Source organism: Aspergillus caelatus (genome assembly GCF_009193585.1).
Source record: "Aspergillus caelatus strain CBS 763.97 unplaced genomic scaffold BDV27scaffold_105, whole genome shotgun sequence".
NCBI classification, from domain to species: Eukaryota; Fungi; Ascomycota; class Eurotiomycetes; order Eurotiales; family Aspergillaceae; genus Aspergillus; species Aspergillus caelatus.
The window spans coordinates 76,874-95,468 of record NW_022475368.1 but is presented as its reverse complement, the minus strand read 5'-3'; the positions used below and the strand labels follow the sequence as shown (position 1 = coordinate 95,468).

Below are 18,595 nucleotides of genomic sequence, written 5' to 3'. Positions count from 1 at the left end.
CCGCTTAGGCGCTGGGGAGCTCCTTGACTGCTTGGCACGCCCCACCTCTTCCTGAGAATTGTCAGTTACCCAAACTTGAACATAACCAGTTGCCGTTCCAGTTTATTCAGTTTCAAAGATTAAATTGTCACTAAATCGAATACAGAGTTCACTCACCAGGTTGCGACACCAACCTTGGCCAGTGTCACCGGCGATCGCCCCTCGACTTGATGTACATCGGCGCTTCGAAGAGGAAAACGCGCCATTTTATGATCCGATCCGTTTCTACCCTGCAAAAATTGGCAGTGTCTTAAACGGCAGATATCAACTGGTGACAAAAGTTGGCTATGGTACCAGTTCGACGATATGGCTTGCTTGAGACCTAAACCAGTTTGTCTCCGCTCCCATGGGTCAGTTATGACTGATTTGATTAGATGGCGCTGGTTACGCGATAAGTATGTAGCTATCAAGATAAACACTAGTACCCATCATTCGCGAGAGAATGCAGCTCAAAATGGGCTTTGATATTCTAAGGGAAATCAACGAGAAAACCCGTCAACATAAAGGACGACTATTCAACGGACACCTCCTCGATTCATTTTATGTGGAGAATGGTTCAAGGAAGCACCTAGCACTTGCTTTTGAGCCTTTACGTGAGCCTCTATGGCTATACAGAGAAAGGTTTGTTGAGCATGTTATTCCTTCTAGTGTACTGAAGATTATTCTTCAGATGATTCTCCACGGATTGGGATTATCTCCACACTCTGAGTGTCACATCATTCATACCGGTTAGCCTCTGGATAGGTATACCTACAACAAAGTGGAGACACACTAACCTCGGTCAGACTTGAAACCAGATAACATAATGGTCAAAATCGAAGACCCATCCATCCTTGAGGATTCTGCCAAACATGAATATACAAAGCTTTTCAAGGATGTCGATCCTCTCCGTGACCAAGAATATAATGAGCCGAACCACCTTGCACACATAGAGTCACTGTTAGGATCTCCTCCGAAAGATATCTTGGCTAGAGGAAAAGGATCAGGACTATTCTATACATCCGATGGTAAGCATCGTCATACCATTTGTACAGTCTCCGTAATCCCATGTCGATATGATCTAATAGGGACCCTGAGAAGTGGAGCTTGTGCGCCGGCAACATTCAAGTTTGAAAGTCTAATCGGAAATATACCACGGTGATGACAAAACTATGTTCATTGAATTTGTGAGGATAATGATTAAATAGCGCCCAGAGGAACGCAGCACCGCAAAGGCATTGCTAGAGGATCCTTGGCTTTACGCGGAGTTTGACGATGACTGAGCTAGCCCGTTCATTATCTCTTAACAGTGTACTTTCCACTACAGACTGTTTTTTGTGCGTTACAGGAGTACCGGTCACTTTCTATTCGTCGGGACCTTATGCTTCGATCTGTGTCAACTGAGCCAGTTATGTTGACATCAAGGCCGGGTGACTGAAAGTAGCAGGTCTTAATGCGATACAGGGTTTCACAGAAGCAATCAGATTCAGCTAATGATGCATTTGCCATAGTCCATCACGGACGCTTGTAACATCGCTATAGCTATTTCAAAGCCTCGATGCTAAGCCACTAGTTACACATTCCTAGACCACCTTCCCCCGAATACTTATCAAAACCCCCTAGACAGAAACGCGGCCGATCACTTCAGTACCTAAAGTCACGAGCGTGCTCACGGTGGCCGAAGGTACCCTCGGAAGTAGCATCGGCAGCATTGACGTTAACCGCCTTTGAGAAGGACTTAGATCCCGACGCACCACTCCAGATTTCGGGGCCAGGCATAGGATACTCCTTGTACCCACCATAGATGCTGAAGTGGAACGAGGGGTCATCTTTCTTGTAAGCACCGGGGAACTTGACAGTAGGACCAGGGCGTCCATTTCCACCACCGACAACCTTGACTTGAGCGCAGCTGAAAGGCTCTGTTAGAATCCCCCGAGAACAATGACTGAAATTATGAATAGTGTACTTACCCGTAATAGAACTCCGCCTCACCAGCATGTGCTCCATGAACACCTAATCCAAGAGTCAGCACCCCTTTCTTACAAACACAACAACGCAGAAGACCTACCAATGTGCTCGGACCGAATAAGATACTCCCCATCAGGGAGATCCGCAGGAATTGTAAACTCGACGCGATCTTTAGCCCAAGAGCACCAGGCGTCACTTTTCAAGTCCTTGTTCTTGTCGCAGACGCCTTCCTCATAGATCTTGAACCAGTCGCCATCGCCCTGATATGTCTTAGCCGTGCTAGGTGCTTTGGACATATACACCAGCGCAGGGCCAGGATGCTTCATAGTAGCACCAACACCAAGCTTCAGGGCAAGCTTGGAACCCGCCTTGACCTCCGCCGTGCCAGTTTGACCCGCGAAGGTGAAGGCACCCTTGTTGCAGCGGAAGTCAGGCATATCAGGGGTCATGTTGTCGCGGGTGTTGACCCATTTAGTTGGGTTGTATTTGGCAGCCCGGGTGTTGGAGCGGACATACTGGTTCGGGGAGCTTTCCTGGCCGTCGATGATCAGGGTGTCGAAGAAGTAATGAGCCGAGACAAACGGTGCGATGGCCGCAATGGCGAGAAGAGAGAGCTTCATTTTTGGAAGTTGAAAAGAGAAGTTAATGAATGAATAAGGGACCGGCCCAAGCGAAGTGATACTATTCTGATAGAAATGAGCGGAAGAAATAGACACGCAGTGACTCTTGTTGAGGTTATGGATAGGAAGATTTATTCGTTCTTATATATCTTTTTGGATGCGGGATTTCTCGCGCCAGGTGCACATCCTGACCTCTGGGAGCTACATGACACCGATGTGTGTGTGCGACATTTCTTGATTACATTCAGACTCCGTTCTGTTAGTGAAGCCTTCCGTCTCTATATCAGAAACAATGCCAAGACTATATAGTTAGGTTTGGAGGCTATCTTGTGCTTAACTGTAGGCCGTGTCTCAGATCAGCGGGGATGCTAGTTTTTCAACAGCTCAGTGGATCGAATGATTTAATATTGTTATTGCCTGATTGGCTTTATTCAGGACGTTATCTTGCTGGGTTCTTCATTCTATTCTTAGTCCTTCACGTACGTAATGTGGATCTGCTCTTTTGCCTCATAGGGCCATCACAAGCGGTAAGAAAGTGGGCCTCTACGCCACAGCTTAATGCACAAGGCTGGCCGTGATATTAGGTGAGGCATTAATGGAAGTGCTAGGGCGATGGCCAGTTAATTATATCAGTCATAGATTGCTTGTTACGGCTACCTGGAAGACTCTGAAAATCGTCAATCCGATCTCCAGAAACCTAATGGTTTTAAGACTATGTTTTGGCTCCCCCAACGGACGAGGAGCAATATAAGAACGGGAACCGATGGCAAAAGCAGAGGATCTGCTGTATGTTGACACAATCAGCGAAATTAAGGGATTGATGTCTTCCAACTATAGGCTGTCAAATGGGCGCTTATACGATACTAGGTTATAGTTTGGTTACATCGTCCCTGTGAATCCACGCTGATCGTTGAGCTAGGCCACAAGGGCTTTGACGCCAAGCAACATCGCACAGGGTCCAGAAAGCGCCAGAGTATCTGACTGAACCTAGAACGCCTTACCAAGCCCTTACTAAGAATCGTATTGACCCCACAAGGGGTAGGCTAGTCTCCACCCAGCAAATTCAGTTTCAACTGCAACTACCAAATAGGGTAATCGGTGATACAAACCTCGGCAGTATCCAAAATACTCTAATTGCCGGGGAATCTTGGCATGCCAGCCTAGTTGGCTTTCGTTGTACGTTGGGGCGTCATATTTGTCGCTGCCTGCAAATCGGAAGGTCCTGGCTAAATTCACCGACACTCTGTCACGGAGATTGTTGCAGAGTGCATCCTATAGCGCAGGAGAATAGCCTAATCAGGAATGTCTCTATCCATTCCCCGCTTGTTGGACCCTAAATCTGATAATCTCGTGAAGATGCCAAAGTTGATTGTTACACCTTCTGCACTATTTTGACCCCAACACCAAGTGGTCCGGTGGGTGACAAGTTCCGTCTCTTGGCAGTCATTTTAACCAGACAGGCTGATCCGACTGGCCCTGAGACACCCCCGTTTCCTTTACGGAAGATATCAGACGAGGGCCTCAGACGAAGATGTCAAGGTTGCGTGTATCACGCCAGGTCCGGGCGGCGCACGGCTGAAGGAAGGTGATACCGGACTTCCTTCCCAAAGCAACATCATCCAGAGCTCCGTTTTGCTGCAGGAAGGGATCTTCGAGGAATCATGTCGGTGGCTGAATCATTCGACAATATTGCAGCCTACAAATACAAGGCAATGATTATAAAACCCACCATTAGCTTCTGAAAAGTCTCAGTTGCACAGTGAGTATTATTACAACTCTTCGATCTGAGCGAGCCCACATCAATCACTATCGCGTTTATTCGTCAGTTAAGATGTTTAAATCCATCTTTCTCCAGACTGTCCTGGCCCTAAGCACCCTTACCTCAGTCCACGGTGCCAATTCCTCCGGCTGCGGCAAACAGCCCACTCTTGCCAATGGAGTCCAGAGAATCAACGACCGCGAGTACATCATCAAGATTCCTGACAACTATAATGCCAACAAACCGCATCATCTCATCTTCGGTCTCCACTGGCGTGGTGGAAACATGAACTCCGTGGTGAATGGCGAAGGCGTCGAGCCGTGGTACGGCCTCGAAACTCGAGCACAGGGCAGCGCAATCTTGGTAGCTCCGAACGGCAGGAACGCTGGCTGGGCCAACGCCAACGGCGAAGATGTAGCCCTCATCGACGCCATTATAAAACAAGTTGAGGATGACCTCTGCATCGACCAGAGCTCTCGTTTCGCGACAGGGTTCAGTTGGGGTGGCGGAATGAGCTATGCGCTTGCTTGTGCACGGGCAAAAGAGTTCAGGGCTGTGAGCGTGTTGAGTGGTGGCCTGATTAGTGGGTGCGATGGAGGAAATGATCCTATTGCTTATCTGGGTATTCATGGAATTAGTGACCCGGTTCTGCCATTTGACGGGGGCGTGACTCTGGCGAATAAGTTTGTTGCGAATAACGGGTGCCAGCCTGCGTACGTTGGTAGGCCCGGATCTGGGAGTCACAGTTCGGTCCGAACGGATTTTCAGGGGTGCTCTAAGCCTGTTTCGTTTATTGCTTATGATGGTGGGCATGATGCTGCACCTCTTGGTGTTGGTAATCCGCTGGCTCCAGATGCCACGTGGAAGTTTTTCATGGCTGCTTGAGTATAGAATCGGCGTTTGATATGGAGTAGGTCTGGTCCATGGCATGATGACTGAATGTGCGGCCCTTGCTAGGCAGCTATTGACTGTGTAAGCATCGAGGAATATCTATTCATAAGCGGTCAGGCTAGAACAATGAACAATTATTAATGTCGGGACCATTGGGATTAATATGTATGCACATAGTCATAATCATGTATGACCGCCAGTGCTTCCAAGATTCGTCTTGCGACATATTTCACTTCCGGCTTTGTCAGTTCCTGAGTGACCGAGGCATTCATGAGATTACCATCTAGATGTTTTAGCACCCTTGCTAGTGGATCGGACGGCTCCAGGATCTCATTAATAAGTGGTCGTATGAAAGGGGCATGGCGTTGAAAGCGCATCAAGACATTCCTTTCGCTTTGAAGGCGAGATTGATGAGCACTTTTCACGATTACTGGCTGATGCACATCATTCCTGTTTAGATTTCACCGTAAATTGAGTCAGGTCCACTGAAGTTTGGGGGCTTCGTACCTAGCAAGCCAAGCCGTTTCCCCGAGCTGCGTCGCGAGCGTGCATATTCCGTGCTGGCCTCTCAAGGATTGTCCCCAATCTGAGCGAGGACATAAAGTATTAAACTCTTGAGTAAATAGAATTAGAAACAAGGTTATCTTGAGTTAAAGTAAATTCAGTAAAGTGGGGGAGAGAGAAATCCATCGTTGAAGTAAGGCTGGGAAACAACGTAGTGGAGAAAGAGGCCCACCATGTAAGCAGCGTGCTCTAGCGGATATTCACCTGCGACGGGCGTAACTCCGAAATATCTCGCTAAACTCCGCTTTGCTTACCGACTTCTATTAACCCTGGAGTATTCAAGATTTTGCGTGATCGCATGCCTCTTAACATTTATTGAATGCCCCCGTAATCGCGGACTCTGGCGCCCTATCTCCATACTTCAGTCGCGGTTCCAAATTCTATATAAATGCTAGCCGGCCCTATGCATTAGACGAGAGGCATTGCCGCATTATATCCATCGGAGAAAGGAACTCTTTCATCACAACATGTTTGTATATATCATATCTTTTTATATCTACTTGTCTTTGGCCCTTGCGGTCCCGACATCTCTTTCACCACGTCTGAGAGATGTGTATCAATTTCCGAACGGTACCTGGCTGGAGAATATAGCCGTCCGCTCTAATGGCAATGTTCTCGTCACGGCATTCAACAAGGCACAGCTGTGGGAAATCAACCCATTCAACGGAACTAATTCCCGTCATGCGCGTCTGATCCACCAGTTTCAATATCCCGGTACACTCACCGGTATCACAGAGATCGACCAAGATGTCTTTGTGACAATCGCTTCGAACTCTCTCTGCAAGGTCGATCTGAGAATGCCAGAGCCGGTAGTCAATTCAATCAACATCACAATTCCAGCTGGGACGCTGAACGGGATGGCAACCTTGAATGATTCATCGTTGGCTATTTCGGACTCGTCCTTGGGCCTTATTTGGCGTGTGGACATTGAGCGGGGCATTTATGACATTATGATAAGGGATAATACAACAGCCACAAGCACAGCCTTAGGACCAAGACTTGGGGTCAATGGTCTTAGGGTCTTGGACGGTTATCTTTACTACGTGAACTCGCCACAAAGATCGTTCTACCGTGTTCGTTTAGATGAGTCTGGCAGAATCAATGGACAGCCCGAGACTGTTGCGCAAGGAGTGTTGGCTGATGATTTTGCTGTAACGTCTTCGGGGGCCTATCTTGCTGGATTGACGGATAATGTTATAACGAACGTATCCCCTAATGGCAAAGCGCATGTCGTGGCAGGGGGTAGAAACTCGACGGCAGTGATGACTGCGACATCTGCGGCAGTTGGGAGGACTAAGCTGGATGGCAATGTGCTCTATATCACGACAGGTGGGGAGACACTGGAGCCTGTCAATAACACTGATCATAAGGGGGGCAAGGTTGTCGCGCTCAAACTTGATGTCTAGAGGCTGTGCTGTATGTGGCACAACTGGTAATTGGTTAGGTTAGGCTGCATGGGATAAATGGGCACCTCTGGCTGATCGTCTGCATGTTAGAAGGCAAGACTTCTCTTTATTTATGTACCTACTACACCCCATGATGAGATATAGAGTATATGAAGTATGTTGACTTCTTTCTGGGGTAGTTGCACATCATGAATATAATTCTCGCACAATCCGTTCTCAGGGTACTATGGAGTACGCAGGTTAGAACCAATGCTTAAAGAAAGTAAAGTATGGACGGGATTCACTCCAGAAAATGTGTTTGGAAAGATTGTGCATGCAGTTAACCTCTTTCATTCCATGTAAATACCATATCTTAGGGCTTGTAGTTCCAAGGCTAGAACTAATATTGAACGTGGAAATAAGTCAAACAGAAGTGGAACTACTGTGCCAAGACAATTCCACCCCAAGCGATTTTCTACCCTCCGTTCATCGCCGAGCTGTATCTCTCATCATTTTCGTGACCCATTTAATGTCACCATAACCTCGCACGTTTTGTTCCATAAAAGTCGTTGTCTTTATCGTCGATGATAAAAGCATGGACTATGAAGCGCGTATGGCGCAACTATCCAAAAGCAATACGCTCCCAAACTCACACAGGACGATGGAACCGACCGGGCTGTTCTCACTATCACATCCTTTCCAATCAGAACTATTCCAATCGGAACTCCAACAGTGTCTCTGGAAAGAGAATTTATATTACTCAGTATAAATCAAAAGATAAGACGCTGTTGTATAAATTCCAACGGCCGCGCAACTTTGCCACTGCAGCTATTCCATCTCTGCTTGTGCCGCCTCTAATCTTCGTCGGACTCCTGCTCGCTCTCTGGACGTGGAAATGCTTCTGGATCGTTGTATTGCAAGACAAACTTCTATACCTGTCATGGTTGCCGCCGCTTGCACGGTCCGAGAAAATCGCGGACTACGAGACTGAATGTAAGCCGGTCCAGTGGACGGAGAAGCAGATCCGGAGTCTGGATGGGACTAAGCTGGCGGTATGTGAAGGTCGCATCCCAGTCCACAGCCGTAGTAATCTCATTGCGTCCGCGACCTCTGGAGAAAGCGACCCCCAAAGTACGAAAGCGAAGAAAAGAAAGTCAGTCGTCATATGTTATTTCCAGGGTAATGGCGGTTCAACCCCCCTTCGTTTGCCGCTTCTTTCTCAAGTTCTGCGAACAATCAAAGAAAAGTCGAAGTCTACGCCATTATTTACATCTCCATCAGATAGCACTGAGTTCACCATAGTAGCCTTATCATATCGCGGCTACTGGACTTCCTCGGGCCGTGCAACGCAGTCTGGTATTGAGCTTGACGCGCAAGCGTTCCTCAACTGGGTATCGGAAACCTATACTGCACCAGACACCGATTTGGAGGTCATCCTCTGGGGGCATAGTCTCGGCTCAGCTATCGCGAGTAGTGCTACTGCTACTTACCTCTCCCGTCACGATGGCGACCAGTCATCTGTAAATGAGACGGGAGTCCCTCGCCCAGTACACATCGCTGGACTGATCCTAGAAGCACCGTCCTCCAGTATCAAGGACATGCTTATAAGTCTATACCCACAGAAATGGCTCCCGTATAGATATCTGTGGCCCTTTTCGTGGAATCACTGGAGTTGTACCACGGCAATGGAGAGGATTGCTCGCTGGCGGGACCAGAATGAGGAGCAAAGCGATGCTATCCCCCAGGGGGCTAGGACAGGAACCCCGATGCTGCCCAGACCTGGGCAGAGCTGTATAAGTTCCGAGTCCTTTCGCTCGCCTCCTCCTATTCTCCTACTTTCCGCAGAGAGTGACGAGGTGATCCCGCCACATGTAGCGGATGGATTAGAATCAGATGGGGAAAGACTTGGATTAAAACTCAAGAGGAAAGATGTACGTGGGGCGTTGCATACAGAGGCACCTGTCAAGGTGGATGGTAGGGAAGCGTTGGTTAATTTCATCTTTCACTGTACCTCACCAAGGGCAGAGGTAGCTTGACAGCTCGCTGCATCATAGCGCGTTCTTCATATTCATATCAAGAAGAAAATGAAAGAAAATGAAGGAAAATGATACCGCGATACAAGGTGCCTTGTGAATATGAAATAGTGGCCTATGTTTATTCATAAAGTTCCTGTGGGACTGTCCTGCGGTTGTTACGTTTCGCAGCTGTATTTTCTCTTCCATAACCATTAATAAAATGACCATGCTGGCATATCATCATTGAAGGGTTACTCCTCAACGCTTCGTATAGCAACACCACGTATACTCGGAGCGACCATCGCTGCTGAAAACTTGCTCAAACCCTCCTGCATTTTAGCCCCCAGTGCCACAACCGTCAATGAATTGTGCGGCTGATGATCGATCCGTATACCATCATTCTCACCCTTGAAATCAATACGCGATCGGCTGTTCTGGTGTAGCTCGAGCACAGTCATAAGCTGGTCGAGAAGGGCTAGGACTGACGACAGCAGAGTAATGCAAGGCTGCTCCGCTACATACTTTGCATATTCCGACACAGTCATTCCGGTAGATGATTCCTGAGGTGCCGTGGTTGTATCCTCCTTCGAAGCAAAAGTAATCCTTGCGTGGAGACGGGTTAGCCGGTTTTTCGTTCCAGTCATCTTCCCAACCAACTGGCCTATATCATCAGGCTTAGTATTTCCCTGCGATTCAATAATAGCGCGCGTAGCTGCGTAGTAACCTGGGCATCTAACAGTCTCGTTAAAGATGAACTCCGTAGCCTGACTGACAAGGTCATATTCATTCCTCTCAGTTTCTGTACCGGAACTCTCACTGACTATCAATGACCATTCTGGTTTCTCCAAAAAGCATGATTCCCCTTGCCTAAAAGCCTCTGTGACCAAAAAATTTCGAAAGGACAGCATTAGCGTCCGACCTACGCCATGCTTATGCGCAGCAGGTCCGCGGGCACACATAAGGTGACGGATGCCGCCGCAGTGGAGTACCCAAGAATTCTTGCAGCTTTCATCCAACATCTCATACCCGCCAAGCAAAATCGCTGCCGCTAGCGTCTCATCGGTGAGCGCAGCGGGAGTCTGCAGGATATACGCAAGATGCTTTATTCCTCGGCCATACATATGTCGGCCGCAGGCGATAGCTCCTTGATCACCTCGCACAACTCCCATATGGAAGGTATTCAGTGCTCTGATAGCCCAAATCAACGCTTGTGGACAGGTAAGTCCCTGCTGGCGTATAAAGTCCATCCAATTTACCTCTAGTCGGGAGGACCATGTAGAATACGCCGGAAAGTAATAATCAAGAAAGTCGTTGAACAGCTCCTTTGCTTGGATGTCCAGCGCTGCAAAGGTCAGACCGGGAGCAAAGACCTCGTCGATGATGAGCTCGGATAGTTCTGTTGGCCGGGTCTGTTGCTGCCTTTGCACTCTCGGAGGGGTTCGACAGGGGCGCAACAAAGGCTCTCGTCGGTATCGCTGCTGCAGCGCTTGTGTCTGGTCGCGAAATTTGAAGTGACGATTATAGCCCGGACATTCACAACCTCTCTTGATGCATCGCAGACATTGAGGACGAGTCTCATCGCACTACAAGGCCAGCTTAGTCCACGTACCCCGTACGGAGCTGTTTATCCTCTTTTTACATCATCGGGATGGAACAGATTACTCCATTCTAAAAATGAATATTTCAGCAAATACGAACCTTGATTCTGCGATTCACGCACATGCGACATCCTTTGCTGTTCGAAACCCCTACCATGATGGTTCAGGTAACCAGGACTGGCGAGTGTGGCTGGCAGGTACAATGGCACAGTACAACAAGAGTGGACAATTGAGGAGTGAGCGTGCAGTAACACAGTCTGAGTGCGCAAGGAAGGAAGAAGAAGAAGAAGAAGTAGTAGTAGTAGTAGTAGTAGTAGTAGTAGTAGTAGTAGTAGTAGTAATAGTAGTAGTAGTTGGTAGTTCCATGGGCGAGGGACCCTCTTTGTTTTCATCCATTGAGACTAGTCCCCCCGTGACCTTGGGGCTGCGATTCTTTTGTGTCTGTGTAACATAAGCTTCACCGAGCTCGCCCGCCCATTGACTTTGCTTATTTTACCGTGTATATTGATGATCTTTTCTTCTTATTTTTTTTTTTCCGTTTCGAAATACCCAACAGATGTTTACTCCACACGGTGGATCATGAATGGAAACTAGTGGCCTAAACCCAACCTTAACTGACGATATTAAGCTGGCTAGGTTTAAGTGGGGCTCATTGCCCAGCGCGAGAATTCCGTTGGCGCATCACGGACGCACCTCCAATGATTTTCACAACATATATCTACCTACTACTATTCCATATAACCGGTGAGGTAACTGCATCACAAATAACTCATTCAAGTATGTTGGTATTTGACCTCATTGTGCAACTCTGCGTAACACGGAGCCGGAAAGCTCTAGCCCGAGGGCAGCAACTTGCAAAGGTAAAAGGGCGCTTTATGTTGTTCGGATGTTCGGACTTGATGAACAAGGTAATTTGGAAAGTTGCCAGTGGTCTAGGGTTATGATAAATCTGAGATTTTGTTATTTCGCCACACTTTAGAAAAAGACCAAACTTGCAAGCAATCGGGAGGTTTTTATGCACGTCAACAAAGAGCTTATACTAAGTGGTAGGTCAAGTGGGAGAGTGAATATATATTTTCCTAATCACCATTGAAGTTCAACACTGTAGGGCGTGTGATAACGGACATGACAGATAATTTATTACTATATTAGATGTAGATATGTTAACAACTGTCTTACAATAGTAATCTAATATTTGAACTTGATGAATTCATCTGAAACTGATGTAGTGAACTCACAACACTGTGCATAACTGGTTGATATATTAGTAAGCAGGATTATGCGCTAACTAACCAGTTAACACTAGCTTTTAAATGTAACCCACTTGATCACGTGGCGGGCGTTTCACCTAATCTGGTAGCCGGATTAAAGATTGCTGATGAATTACATCTGTCTATGCTTCTGCCAACAGGATGCCACGAGTGATAAATCATCCAGTTAAAGCTGCGTGTCTTGCCTGGTATAATTCTGCAATGTCTTCTGCATGTTGATAGCCGTGTGCTGACTAGAGTGCAGTCGTGCATCAAAAACACGTTGCGACGGTCAGCATCCTTGTAAACCTGTAGGGTCACTTGATCCTAAGCTCGCATGAGAGATTCAGATCGCTGATACTAGCTGTCATCACAGTGTTTTGAAAGAAACCGTGGTTGCTTTTACCGTCCCAGTCGGCGTGGGGGACCGCGGCGAAGCACTAAAAATGACAAGGAGGTGCAACGCATGAGCGTACCTCGCTCTTCGATATCTTCGTCACATCCATCGACTTCCGACACCGTAGTCGATATCCCTCAGTGTTCAAATGTTCCAGGTACGGGGGACACGAGTTCTGGTCAGGAGACCGACCCCAGTCTTCGGCATATCATTGGTCTCCTGACCCCTTTCAGTGGAGAGCAGAGCCTCAGTGTGGACCCAGGTTTGCTTTGGGGTCCTCAGGATACAGAACCACCTAGCGAGATAGAAAACCCCGTTTTGAGGGTTTATAACTCCGAAGAAGATATGTAAGTCCGCGATGAAGAATGCTGGGTCGAATATCTTTGACAAATTTGGCGTGCATCTAACAGGAGTTAGAGCAAACGCGTATTATATCTACATTCATCCATATTTAGCACTGTTACCAGCTCCAGTAAGTCCACAGTATGAGGATAGACCGAGAGTCTTTCAGCCCCCGGCTGCAGAGGCTGGCACGGTGGACCAGTCCTGCTTGCCTTATTGGCCGACGACTTCGTTGAGTTTAGCATTATCGGCGATACTCTCCTTGATTCCACCTCCTCAGGACCCACAGCCGTCAGGGGAATGCCATGTTTGGATGCGACGCGCATATGCACGTCTCTATGCGCAAGCCGCCCTCATTAGGGCAGAGAAGGAGATTGACGACCTTGTGTCCCCAAACAACCCAACTTCCTATGCGGAAGACGATCGCCTTCATGTTGAACTCCCGTTCCAGCTTTATCCAGTTTTGGCTCTAGTTGCCCTTAGTATCTATGAGTATTGCCAATGTGGCAATGTATCCCGGATGCGCACACGCGCGAACCAGGCTATTACAACGGCTATGGATCTTGGCTTCCATAACTTGGACTCGAATGCTTCAGAGGCACACCGACGAGCATGGTGGTCCGCGGTTGGTGTTTCCAGATCTCAATAATGTGGGCAGTGGTCACTTACTCATCACAGATTTCCATACTATATCATACTTCAGTCGTGCAAGTATCAGTGAGTGCCCAGAGCCTGAACAAGCTTTCTCACAATAACCTAATCAATAATTTACTATCAGTCACCTATCATCACTGCAAATGATTCTAGGATAACTACTCCACATCCCGAATTTAAAACCTTTCTGGATGGTCTAGAGGTAAGAATTGTGTCCACTACGCCGGTTTCGGTTGATCTATGGTAGCTAACGCGCCTATCAGCCATGGCCGGTTTTGCTTAAAGCTCAAGAAGCTTACATCTCTGTCTCCGACGTTCTTGGCGCCTTAGGCCTAGTGCACAAAGCTCCCACACAGTCACTTGACTTGCGTGAGCAGATCTATCAGCTCGACTCACGTATAGCGTCTCTGGCGACAGAGTCCGAATTCTACATGGGCCTAACATGCAAGGACGATGCCGAAGGCCTTGCCATGCAGGGTATGGGGCTGATAGCATATCTCTTGCTCCATTCGTGAGTCACTCCCGTATATGCTTACGCTACTTGGAACTCTGACCTTGCTTTGTTCCTCATAGGGCACGGATTAGACTCCATCGGTTTAGAGCGTTCATGGACATCCCGCTTTTTGTTGAAAAGCATTGTGACCTGACTGCTATCAATGACAAAGCCCCATATCCGGAAGTATCCTCCAATTTCGAGGCTGTATTCCCATTTACCGAGCAACAATCCTCTGTCAGGTGCTTGAAGTCATCCCTTGCTGTGGCTCGAGCTTTCAAAAACCTTCCCCGTCCACAACCATCCCGGTCGACCGGGAACCCAGGAAACAATGACGCACCAACAGCTGCTGAAAGCCTGGATATCCATTCGGCAGTATCACCTGCTCATTTGACGACGAGCCACCCGAGTGCTTTGCCGTACTTTAAGTGTACTGCTATGCAGGCGAGCTACTCAATGTTTATGTTAGTACATCGAATACGGGCAGCCATTGCTTCGAATCGTCTTTCAGTTTGCTATCCTCTGATGGCCAGTCCAGAGCCTGCCACAGAAATCCAAGACGCTAGGAGACTTATTGAAGAGCTGCGACATGCAATTGAGTGTTTAAAGCATTCTATGGAGAGGGACATGGTATTTGAGGGCATTGCTGCCATGTGCCGCGGACTTACTGCTGTCTATCTCTCGATCTTTCCAAACTGACCACTGCGAGCAAGAAGTGGCCCTTTGTGCCACACGCCAGGAAAAGGGGTAGCTATCTGTTGTGGACATTGTGGACTTCTGGAATGTAGCAGCTTCCGATGGTCCACCGTGAGGTCTTAATTTGGTGACAAGTCTGATTACCTTACTTTTTGCTATGCCGTTCTCTCAAGTATTTTAGCGTTGCCCTAGGAAGATGCTGTGATCTAATAAGTAGTCTTCCTCCAAGGAAATGATGTATTTGATGGTGGTTTTAATTCAAACGCCCTGCCACCAACTCAAGGAGAATTTCTAAAAATGACTAAGTAGGTCGAGGAGCAAGGCGAGAAGAGAAGAAAGGAAGACCACGGGGGAGAAGAGCATTCTCTTTCGGGTTCCGCGGAAACCAAACAATGCTTCGGCGTCCGAAAATAGATTAGCGTGTAGTGAAGCCTTTTGGCATGCCCTAACTTATCAAACGACTTTCAATCCTATCTATATAGAATCGAGCAATTCATCGGGGGAGTGGACAATGAATTGCGGATTTTTACGGAAAAAGAGAAAAAGGTGACATGGAAGACTGCAAACCCCAATGCAGCCCGTCGCAAACGCGCCCCAATAGCACCGTGGACAAGACTGCAATGTCTCATACAGATCGGACTGAGGAAGTCAGTGTCGTAGAATTCCCAGACGGCGGATGGCGAGCATGGAGCGTGGTTCTGGGGTCGTGGTGTGCAATGGTTCCCTCGTTCGGTCTTTTGAATACAATGGGTGTCCTGGAAGCATGGCTCGCAAATGACCAGTTGAAAGACTATTCCAAAGCTTCCATCGGTTGGATATTCGGTCTGTATTCCTTCTTCCTTTATTTCGGAAGCGTCCAAGTTGGTATGCGTGATCAAATCCTTTCATGTACCAGATACTCATGACTAACCCAAGAAAGGGCCGATCTTTGATGCTTACGGTCTCCAGCCCTTGCTTATCCCAGGATGTGTCGGACTTGTCGGCTCTCTCATGGTTTTCAGTGTAGCGAAAGGTTTGTCTAACTTGGAAAAGCATTCATTTTCTACCATACTGATGTTACTCATTTCCTTTTACTAGAATACTACCAATTCATGCTCGGATTCAGCGTCCTCGGTGGAATTTTCTCATCTATGGTCTTCACCCCCAGCATAGCCTGCATTGCGCATTGGTTCTATCGACGTCGTGCCTTAGCAACAGGGATCGCAGCCACAGCCGGTGGTTTCGGCGGCATTATCTTCCCCATCATGATATGGAACCTCAGCGAAATTGTCGGTTTTCCATGGGCGATCAGAATAACCGGTTTCATCTGCAGCTTCTTCTGCATTCTATGCATCCTATTCCTCAAGACCAGACTGCCACCTAAGAAGCTAGGCGGAGGCAAGATCGACATTAGAGCCCTGCGCGAAACCCCATTCTCCCTCCTCACGGTCGCCATATTCCTGATCGACTTCGCCCTTCTAATCCCTCTGACCTACCTGACCTCCTACGCTGAATCACACAATATGCAAGAGAGCCTAGCATACCAGTTAGTCTCAATCCTCAACGCCGCTTCGATCCTCGGACGCGTGGTCCCTGGTTACTTCGCAGACCGCTACGGTCGGTTCAATGTCATGATCATCACAACACTCGTATGCACAGTCTTCACACTGGCACTGTGGCTACCAGCTGGGTCCAATACCGCTGCAACCGTGGCATACGCTGTACTATTTGGGTTCTGGAGCGGTTCAGCGATAAGTCTTGCCCCCGTTTGTGTTGCGCAGATCTCGTCCACGGAGGATTTCGGAAAGCGATACGGGACGACGTATTCGTTGGTTAGTGTTGGTGCTTTGTTTGCTATACCTATTGCCGGTGAGATATTGAAAGCTCAGAGCTCGGGAGGAGAGGGTGAGGATTATTCGGGGCTTATACTCTTTTGTGGGTTGGTATATGCTTGTGCTTGTTTGTTTTTTGCTTTTGCGAGGGGGGTTTGTACTGGGTGGAAGCTGAAGACGATATTTTAGGGCTTGTTTTGGGTGTGTCAAGATAGATAGTGGTGTGTCGATGTCAGTGAGGATAGAGAGGTTGGTAGCGTCCGGCATCGTTAACTTTTATTTGAAATTTACGAACGCTACTGTCTGGCCGGACACGTGAGGTTGTGGACAAGATTTGCGGGGAGTTTAAATTTAGTGCCTTCCCGTTTTCTTTATCAACCCAACGTTAGCATGCCACTGACGCTTGTTAAATATATATTTGTAGGATTTGTCTTGAAGCCCTGAGACAGTATCGTTCATTACACTACCAGACGACGTATTATCAGGGCAGTGATGAGTAGACGCACAAGTCAGGCTTGTGATGCGTGTCGATATCGCAAGGTCAAGTGCAACGGAGCCCGTCCCTGTTCACAATGCGCGCACTTGAACCTCTCATGTAACTTTTCTGTTGCGCCGGTCAAACGCAGGCCCGGTGGCCGGGGTCACCTAGTGGCTCAATTGCGAACGCGACAAGTCCGCACGGGCATGGTGCATGGAGCACAGTCTCTACCTACCATTTCAAGGACCGATCTCAAGGACCGAGATACCCACTCTATTCGGCCAGCTCCAGGGGCACATATTCTCCCTGTCGGTTTCTTTCTGGAACTACTCCCCCAATTCTCGCATTTTGTCTACCCACTGAACCCGATCATATCCCCCGATGAGATACGGCAATCAATCGCCTCAATGCATATCACTGCCGATGACGAAGCTCTCGTCTATGCGTTTGCAGCAGTCACGATCAACCGGACACAGGCGTATTCAACATTGCATGGCAGCTTTGCAGGGCTGATGGCGAACTTGATCCGTCACAGCCTGAAGGCATACCGAGAAGGAGAAATTAACGGCTACGACTGGGAAGGTGGTGGCCTAGGACACTTGCCGGTAAACATCAAGCGAGTCATGACGTGCATTTTCCTCGGGATCTGCATGATACCCTTCGGGCAATTCGATCGCAGCTTTTTCATTCTCCGAGAAGCTATTACTATCATCCAAACGCGGGATGTACACCGATGGCAGGCTAATGATGATCCTGAATCCCGGCGCGAGGTGGCAAGGTGGCAAAGGGTTTACTGGGAGGCGTACATTCATGAAAGGTCTTTAGCTCTGATGCCCTCATTCCCCAGCATCCTCACAGCCCTCGAGACAGGCCTACCTATGGCTGACACCAGCATCCCAGCCCATGTGGACCTGGGGTTTCGTCGTCTGATTCACCTTTTCCTCGTCCAAGATGAAACCTTCTTTGCCCATTGGCGGGCGCAACATTCTCCCGGGCACCCTGCTCCAGACATGACTGCGGGATGGATTGAGTTTAAACAAGCGCAGCTTGACGATAACGAAGTTGGTACCGCTGAGGAGGTTGCTCTCCTTCAAGCGCAGGGACTAGGGAGTCTGACCGAGTTTCAGCAGGCCGACCTTGTCATTACAAGGATATGGTTGCGAACCTTGGTCTGGCAGCTCGCGCTTTCTCATGGTCTTCTCTGCTCTGCCCCTTCGCAAAGCCCAGAGGAGAGCCTGTCTTTTCACTTCCCCGTTGAACGCCTATCTACTGAACTAAGAAACCTGGTTGATCACCTACAGAGTGTTGCCAGCGTTGGGATTCATGGCCATGGGATCCTTCAAAAGCTCTTTGATATCGTAACCACTGTGGCGGACGTTCTAACATTGCCACTCACACCTGGCCAAGTTGAACAATCAACTGTAAAGAGGATGGATGACTTTCTTAGAATCGTGAAATTTTTGTTACGCTTTGAAGGGACCGCTACAGAACAAAGGAATTACGTTCGTGCAAGGGTAAAGGCTTTACAGGAGATTTACACCTTTGTGGACTTCGGTGAAGCGATGATGTTATAACTCATGCATGCTAGTAGATATTGCAAAATCTGTGATCATTGACAAGGGGTTGGAGTTCCATAGATTTCGCCATTTAGACCAT

The 18,595-nt window shown here is 48.2% G+C and overlaps 8 protein-coding genes across 8 annotated transcripts; 6 read left to right on the top strand and 2 right to left on the bottom strand.

Annotated features, from left to right (window-relative positions):
- The first annotated feature begins 100 nt into the window (after positions 1-100).
- On the top strand, positions 101-1,486 carry BDV27DRAFT_129476 (uncharacterized protein). Its single transcript, XM_032067207.1, has 3 exons — positions 101-767; positions 825-1,046; positions 1,120-1,486. Exons 1-3 carry the CDS (start codon positions 482-484, stop codon positions 1,158-1,160), a joined length of 549 nt encoding a protein of 182 aa, XP_031926871.1. The 5' UTR covers positions 101-481; the 3' UTR covers positions 1,161-1,486.
- Positions 1,487-1,662: 176 nt separating this feature from the next.
- On the bottom strand, positions 1,663-2,855 carry BDV27DRAFT_165255 (lytic polysaccharide monooxygenase auxiliary activity family 9 protein; the record flags this gene model as incomplete). The annotated part of the gene is made up of 3 exons (XM_032073878.1): positions 2,087-2,855; positions 1,989-2,031; positions 1,663-1,927 (listed from the first exon to the last, which is right to left on the bottom strand). Exons 1-3 carry the CDS (start codon positions 2,604-2,606, stop codon positions 1,663-1,665), a joined length of 828 nt encoding a protein of 275 aa, XP_031926870.1. The 5' UTR covers positions 2,607-2,855.
- A 1,582-nt stretch (positions 2,856-4,437) lies between these two features.
- BDV27DRAFT_165254 (alpha/beta hydrolase family esterase) lies at positions 4,438-5,250 on the top strand (the record flags this gene model as incomplete). Its single annotated transcript, XM_032073877.1, has 1 exon — positions 4,438-5,250. One exon carries the CDS (start codon positions 4,438-4,440, stop codon positions 5,248-5,250), a length of 813 nt encoding a protein of 270 aa, XP_031926869.1.
- Positions 5,044-5,690, bottom strand: BDV27DRAFT_129475 (uncharacterized protein). Its single transcript, XM_032067206.1, has 2 exons — positions 5,537-5,690; positions 5,044-5,488 (listed from the first exon to the last, which is right to left on the bottom strand). Exons 1-2 carry the CDS (start codon positions 5,631-5,633, stop codon positions 5,415-5,417), a joined length of 171 nt encoding a protein of 56 aa, XP_031926868.1. The 5' UTR covers positions 5,634-5,690; the 3' UTR covers positions 5,044-5,414.
- A 597-nt stretch (positions 5,691-6,287) lies between these two features.
- On the top strand, positions 6,288-8,925 carry BDV27DRAFT_145864 (uncharacterized protein; the record flags this gene model as incomplete). The annotated part of the gene is made up of 6 exons (XM_032070470.1): positions 6,288-7,025; position 7,447; positions 7,772-7,816; positions 8,034-8,257; positions 8,384-8,725; positions 8,845-8,925. 6 exons carry the CDS (start codon positions 6,288-6,290, stop codon positions 8,923-8,925), a joined length of 1,431 nt encoding a protein of 476 aa, XP_031926867.1.
- Positions 8,926-10,973: 2,048 nt separating this feature from the next.
- Positions 10,974-14,705, top strand: BDV27DRAFT_145862 (fungal specific transcription factor domain-containing protein; the record flags this gene model as incomplete). Its single annotated transcript, XM_032070469.1, has 8 exons — positions 10,974-10,985; positions 12,125-12,174; positions 12,483-12,812; positions 13,045-13,432; positions 13,586-13,663; positions 13,725-13,972; positions 14,035-14,626; positions 14,664-14,705. The coding sequence occupies 8 exons, from the start codon at positions 10,974-10,976 to the stop codon at positions 14,703-14,705; spliced, it is 1,740 nt and encodes a 579-aa protein (XP_031926866.1).
- A 565-nt stretch (positions 14,706-15,270) lies between these two features.
- BDV27DRAFT_158485 (MCT family MFS transporter) lies at positions 15,271-16,650 on the top strand (the record flags this gene model as incomplete). Its single annotated transcript, XM_032072695.1, has 3 exons — positions 15,271-15,514; positions 15,570-15,662; positions 15,728-16,650. 3 exons carry the CDS (start codon positions 15,271-15,273, stop codon positions 16,648-16,650), a joined length of 1,260 nt encoding a protein of 419 aa, XP_031926865.1.
- A 303-nt stretch (positions 16,651-16,953) lies between these two features.
- On the top strand, positions 16,954-18,513 carry BDV27DRAFT_158484 (uncharacterized protein; the record flags this gene model as incomplete). The annotated part of the gene is made up of 1 exon (XM_032072694.1): positions 16,954-18,513. The coding sequence occupies one exon, from the start codon at positions 16,954-16,956 to the stop codon at positions 18,511-18,513; it is 1,560 nt and encodes a 519-aa protein (XP_031926864.1).
- Positions 18,514-18,595: the final 82 nt, after the last annotated feature.